At 35.1% G+C, this 6,862-nt stretch overlaps 1 protein-coding gene across 1 annotated transcript; it reads left to right on the top strand.

The window, feature by feature from the left end:
• The first annotated feature begins 326 nt into the window (after nucleotides 1-326).
• LOC122728183 (ATP synthase subunit gamma, mitochondrial-like) lies at nucleotides 327-6,298 on the top strand. The gene is made up of 4 exons (XM_043966452.1): nucleotides 327-374; nucleotides 2,488-2,641; nucleotides 3,227-3,323; nucleotides 6,177-6,298. Exons 2-4 carry the CDS (start codon nucleotides 2,491-2,493, stop codon nucleotides 6,178-6,180), a joined length of 252 nt encoding a protein of 83 aa, XP_043822387.1. The 5' UTR covers nucleotides 327-374; nucleotides 2,488-2,490; the 3' UTR covers nucleotides 6,181-6,298.
• Nucleotides 6,299-6,862: the final 564 nt, after the last annotated feature.

Below are 6,862 nucleotides of genomic sequence, written 5' to 3'. Positions count from 1 at the left end.
ACTTCACTCTGACCCACTTCTTGTGTGACTTTAAAGAAGTGGGGGAGGAGACCCCCTACCTTTGGCAGATGCTTCAGTCATTGCCCTTGAACTACTAAATGCTGGATATGAGTTTGATGACGGACTCTATTATCTGTTAATAGATTCAGGTTGGATAACTTTTATTGATAAATTAAAAAACATTTCAACAAGTATTAATATGAACAGAATTATTTCATTTAACATAAGTATATCACTAATAAATCCACTGGATGCATGTTTTCAATAAATTATTCGAAAATTCATATAATTTCATCTTCCCTTAGTGTCTGTTATCCTCTTATAAGACAGAGAAAAAACCCATCTTTTCCCTAAATACTGTTGCAAGTGCTGGGGTAATTACTCAAATTTACACAACCTCATTGAAGAGCATGTTGTCAAAGTGTCAAAACCATATTTTGTCCATTCAGCAGTCATTTTTATAATTATTTCACTACATGCCTAGCATTATTGGTCTCCAGGCTTACGAGATTTGTGTTTAAATCTTAGGAATCAGATACTGAAAGAAGTTTCCTTCCTCATGGCAAAGACAAAGGACTACTAAGGAAGACTACTGCGTGTGTTGTATGGTGTGGTCACTATACTGAATATTTTGCTAAATATTTTTTTTATAAAGATTCTAAAAAGCTTAACAGAATGAGCACTGGAGGCTTGGTTTTGGGTGCTACCAAGCCCCTTTGAAGGAATATCTTAACATTGAGAGAAATTCATTTGCCTCCGTAAAATGTCAGTCTGTCTTGATTGATTCCTGTTTGCTGTGACTACTCATATTTCTAACATTAAGTTTTGTTTTACTTATCTAAATTCTCGGGTGGATTTGTGATCTCTTGCAAGATGGATATTCCTTCCATTAATAGAGATTACAAACCATCTATCCTGTGGCATTCTTGTCCCATGTCCTCCCATAAGTTCACAGGAGTCTATCCAACATCTGGGAGGCCTTATTTGCTTTCTTCTGACATCATGAAGAAACCCGCAGATCACATGGATTATCCACAGGTTTTTCCTTGCTCTTGCTAAGTGACCAGCATCTTTTTTGTTCAGATACTTAATGAGATTCTTCTAAATCTTGTTCATATACACAGTTTGCAGCCTGTGTACAACTACCTTTAAATTAGTGTTCTCTGATAGATATGATTGATATGATTGATAACCCCCCCACAGAATATTGTATTTAAAATGGATCTTTGTTTTTGAGAGTACTTTATTTCATTGCTAACTTAATATCAATACTTTGTTTTAGTCCAAGTGTTTAGAAGTGAAATGTACAATAATTCCTAGTGGAATTGATTTTATTTTTTAAAAAGCTATTATTTTTCTTTATTAATACCATCTCAGGATTCCTGTTTCCAATAAGTCAATTTTGAAGCTAACACAATAAATTTCAAAGTAATTTCTAATTCTTCCATTCTGTTCTGAGTGCCTAAAATTTTCTCATTATCTGGAACAAGATTTTCATATTAATAAAAAATGAAAATTCTCTTATTTGAAAGTATTTCAGTAGACAATTCTTTCAACTCATAAAGGTGATTCATTAGGATGACATTTGTATATACAGCATTGAAGAAATTTGTTTTGATTAACACTGCATATTTGTTACAAGAATATTTTTTTCCTTTTTCCCAGTAGAGCATGGACAGGAAGGAAGAGAATAGATTTTATTTTCTTAAAGAGAATTGGTGGATGCTGGTTTCCTTTTTCCTCTTTAAAAAATACTATTTGTTATATGGAATGGCTCTTGGGAAGGGAAAGGAGGAAGGATGCTGGGATAACTGATGTAAGAAACAAAAGATATCAATAAAACTTATCCTTAAAAAATATGTAGAAGTAAAGGGTTGCTACAGATATGAATTGTTACATGTATTTTCGGGGCAGCTAAGTGGCGCAGTAGATAGAGCACCGGCCCTGGAGTCAGGAGTACCTGAGTTCAAATATGGCCTCAGACACTTAACACTTACTAGCTGTGTGACCCTGGGCAAGTCACTTAACCCCAATTGCCTCACTACAAAACAAACAAACATTTACATGTATTTTCATATGAGAACACTGTGTTATCCATTTTACTTAACTATTTTGCTTTGTTATAAGAAACCTCACAAAGTAGGAGTGATCTATAAATGTTTATAACTGATAACATATCACAAAGCCAGAGAACTTTGTGCCCATGAGATTTAGCATTACTCTTTTCATTGGGTTCTTTCAGATATCAGTCTTTATGTTAAATAGAAAGTTCTGGAAGGATATAAAGTATACTGTTTGCATATTGTAATCCAATGGAACATTAATAATATATTGTTCTAGAGACATCTGTTCAGTATGACTAACAGGTGAAAATGTTGGGACAAAACCATTCTAACCTGCCTTATTATCAGCTTTGATCATAAAAATCAGTTTTCATTGTATCAGTACTCAGTATCATTTTAAAACTGTAACTTGTCTTTAACAGAGAGTATGAGTATTTATGATGACATTGATGCTGATGTGTTGCAAAACTATCAAGAGTACAGTCTGGCAAACATCATCTACTACACTCTAAAGGAGTCCACCACCAGTGAGCAGAGTGCAAGAATGACAGCTATGGACAATGCTAGCAAGAATGCCTGTAAGACACTATGCTGAGTTAATTTAATAGCCTAGAAATGTGAAGAGGTTATTAAAATTTATTACTTGTCACTTTTTGAGTGGTAACAATATTAAAATCATGTGATAACATTTCAGTCATGTGACATGGGTAGTAGTCTAGTCTTCTTTAATTGCCATTGTTTGTAATAAAATCCTGGGATGCCAGAGGTTTTGCTCATTTTTTTTTAATTTACAAAATGAGATTAATACCGCCTAGCCTACTTACCTGGCTGACTGATTATAAGAAAGGAAATTATAAATACGAAAGAACTTTAGAAAGGTACTATGTAATTCAAAGTTTGTTATTGCAAAATTAAACGTATTTTAAGTGGTAAAAATATATTTAGAGAAGTTGGAAGTGGTCTCCCTGAATAAGGATAAAGACTTTATACTTAATCATTTAAGAAGATAACTAGTGCTTTAGTACTAGCAACTATTCCTATTTTTAGGGCCCTGTCTTAAGCATTTAATTTTCAGAGCTAAGTTAATAAATACTTTCCTGCTTGATTTGTCAGATTTCTCTGTATGTGCACAGATACATATATGTGTATGTTTTTTTTAATAGCTGAGATGATTGATAAGTTGACTTTGACATTTAACCGTACTCGCCAAGCTGTCATCACAAAGGAGCTGATTGAAATCATCTCTGGTGCTGCAGCTCTGTAAGTATTTGTTTGGATTTTATATTGATCTAGTTACTGCATCCTCCACTTCTGCTAATTTTAGTACCTGGGTACTGAAATTTGAGGGTAACAAAAATCGCATGATTATTGTTCTTTATCTTGTTCTGACATCATAAGAGACCAGGTGAAGATGAGTTTTTCTCCATTGTGTTCTGGCTAACCTGACTGAATATTAAGTTGCCGTTTTTATCATTATCAAATTAATAGGAAATTGTTGGGCTTTGGGAAGTTAAGGCTACCGAAAACAGTCTCTAACATGCTCTCCCTATATGATAAAATGGCAGTAGAAAAAGCAGTGAAAGCTGCCTGTGTAACATTTTAGTACTGGGCTTATGTGCCAGGTATCAATATGAACAGGCTGCCTATGGTGGAGCTAACCAGCCCTAGTAGGAATGGATCAGATAAAAGTTTATATGCCAGTCAACAGTGGGACTAGGTTCATGTGTAGCTCTTGTACGTCTAGCCTGAGTGAGTGAGCAAAACCCATCCTTTAAAAAGAAGAAAAGAAAGAAATGAGTGAAATGAAGAAATACAGGAAGAATATAGATGGCCCTTTCCATGAGTGTAGTAAAAGGTGATAGTTTTAGAAGTGTCCAGATCAGTGAAGGTTTTTTAAGTATGGAGACATGAGTCATGCTTGAAGACAGTGGGGTAGTACCGATAGATAAGAAATACTAGAGATGAAAAAGCTCAAATGATTGAGGAAGCCTATGGATAAAACAGAAGATGAGGGGATGGAATCAAGATGGCTAATGAAGAGATTACCCTTTGCAAGAAGGACCAATCCCTTCCTTACAGACTATATAGGGAAGGAGACTCCTACAACCCCATATGGGAGATCATACATGTATAGAAATAAATATAAGGCAGAATTTTATATGTGCTGTAAGAGAGTTATTATCACTTATATAACACTCAGATCTGCTCAGAGACATGTGAGAGTGGTTCATGAAAGAGGTGGTATTTGAGCTGAGCTTTAAAAGATGTACAGGATTGCAACTCATGGAGGAGTAGTGGAGTAGAGAAGGCTGTCCTAGACCAGAAAACACCATTACCAAGGTACAGAGGAGAGCATAGGACTTAATTCAGTTCTATTTCCATAATACCTAGGATACTTAAGACAAACCTGAAAGCTTCAAAAACTGTGCTAAAAAATAATCTCTATCGTTTTGCTGCACCCCGCTCTTGCTACCTTGCCTTTTCTCTGTTTCTCATCCATGGCTTCTGACTAGCTGTTATAGCTTCTTCATCTATTCTTGTACTCTTACGTGCACCTTGCTGCTGCTAAAGGTCTTGATTCGTCAGGTGTGAGAAGACCTATGAGTAAAATTTTTGTGGATAACATGGATAACAACATTTAGATAATTAGAAAATAATCGATACAGTAGCAATTTAAATTTTTCTCTTTTGTCAAATGTATAGTTTACTCCTTCCATAAAAATATGATATGTTGTAGTTAAAGGTAGGTTGTATACATGACAGATAGCTTTCACAGGAACTAGGAAATACCAAAATTGTTCTGATAGAGCTTTTAGTTTTTATTGCCTTGTGTATTTTGTAACTTTATCAATAAAACATGAATAAAATGCAGCATTCATTGATTCTAAGTGCTATCCTTAGTACAAAGTTTTTATTGGTTATGTGCTATTCATAGTTTTGCAATGGAGAAAGCTTATAGTTTCTACCAAAGTGAAATTTTATACTTATATATGCATAAATGATTGATAAAGCTGTTAGGAATGTTTGAATATTCTTTGATATATTTAACGTTGCAGGTAAAGATTTGTGCTTTTTTTTAATCTAAAATAATGTAAATGTTGACTTGCATGGAATGCTTCTTGATCTGCTTGTTTTGTGTTTTTTTCCCTCTAACATAATAACCAGGAACTAATGGATCCAAGTTTTATACAAATTCAAAAGGTAAAGGTGGTGACACTTCACCTACCTCCCTATCCCTCTAAACTCCTGAAAGAAAAAAAAGTACTAATTTAAATAATTCAGCAAGCTACAGACATTTTCTTTTTTTTTTTCTTTTTTTTTGGTGAGGCAATTGGGGTTAAGTGACTTGCCCAGGGTCACACAGCTATAAAGTGTTAAGTGTCTGAGGCCGGATTTGAACTCAGGTACTCCTGACTCCAGGGCCGGTGCTCTATCCACTGAGCCATCTAGCTGCCCCAGCTACAGACATTTTAAAAGCAGTGAGAACGTTTTTTTATTTGTAGATTGAATGTGAAATAGCTTTATTTGACCATAAAATATAGCCTAATAGGAAAGTGCCATGTGTTTTAAGGGCTTTTTTTCCCTCTTCTAAAAATAAACTCCAAAAAATGTTCTGATCGTTGGGAGAAGCTAGGTTAGACAAGTATTGGTCAGATATGAACTGTGACCCAGTAATAGAAAACACATGTAATAAAACTTCATTCATATGTTAAATATTAGCTATTGATTAGGACAGTTAGCAACAATAGTATTTTGTTGTTGTTAAGATGTTTCAGTAGTGTCCAACTCTTTGTGACCCTGGCTTTCCCTTGGCAAAGATACTGGAGTTGGTTTGCCATTTCTTTTTCTAGCTCATTTTTATAGATGAGGAATTGAGGTAAACAAGGTTTAAGTGACTTGCCCACGGGTCACACAGCCATTAGGTGTCTGAGACCAAATTTGACTTCAGGAAGATAAGTTTTCCTGTCTCCAGGCCCAGCACTCTATCCACTTGGCCACCTAGCTGCCCTACAACAGTAGTATATTATCCTTTAAAAACACTAGGGTATATTATATCACTTCTAGGATATTTTATCTTCCAAATTAACATTGTTAAATTTATTTATTTTTCAGGTAAAGACATGAAATATGAAGCAAGCTAATTAGTTTATCCTACTTTGTCAGAAGAACTCCATTGTGTACATGGAAGACAAAATATTTGTAAATTATCTTACAATAAACAAATTATGTGAAAATATAATGTTTTTTCTATATTGTCTCAAGGTGGAATTGCAGTGATGCAAAATTTGAGGGGTTTTAACTTAAAAAATGCTTTCTAGCCTAGTGATTCTCTGAGAATAGAAAATATTACTTAGACCAAAGTAATTGGAGTACATAACCTCCTCCTGGACATTCTGTATTAGTATCAAAGAGGATGGCTGGATCATTGTGCTTGATTTGTGCTAAGCACTGGGAATGTGAATAGAAAGGTAAGTTATTGCTCTCCAGGAGAGATAAACATATATGGAAGGTTCCCGCTACAAGGTCCTGTGGTCCTTTTGAGGACAGCAGAGCAGATAATGTGTCATCTCGAATGTCGGTCCAACTATAAAAATCATACTACTTTCTGATATTGAACTATTTGACAGTGCCAAGGCCTTGGGTAGCAAGAACTATGTTTTCTGTGCCTTCAGTAGCTGTGGCTGTAGCACCTGAAGGAGTAGATGCCAGAATTCTCATCTCCACAGAGTTTGGTTTTCAAAATGGTTGTGGGGGCGGCTAGGTGGTGCAGTGGATAAAGCACCAGCCCTGGATTCAGG

Source organism: Dromiciops gliroides, chromosome 5 (genome assembly GCF_019393635.1).
Source record: "Dromiciops gliroides isolate mDroGli1 chromosome 5, mDroGli1.pri, whole genome shotgun sequence".
In the NCBI taxonomy this organism is placed as follows: domain Eukaryota; kingdom Metazoa; phylum Chordata; class Mammalia; order Microbiotheria; family Microbiotheriidae; genus Dromiciops; species Dromiciops gliroides.
The sequence above is the reverse complement of the archived record's forward strand: the minus strand, read 5'-3'. Positions and strand labels throughout refer to the sequence as shown.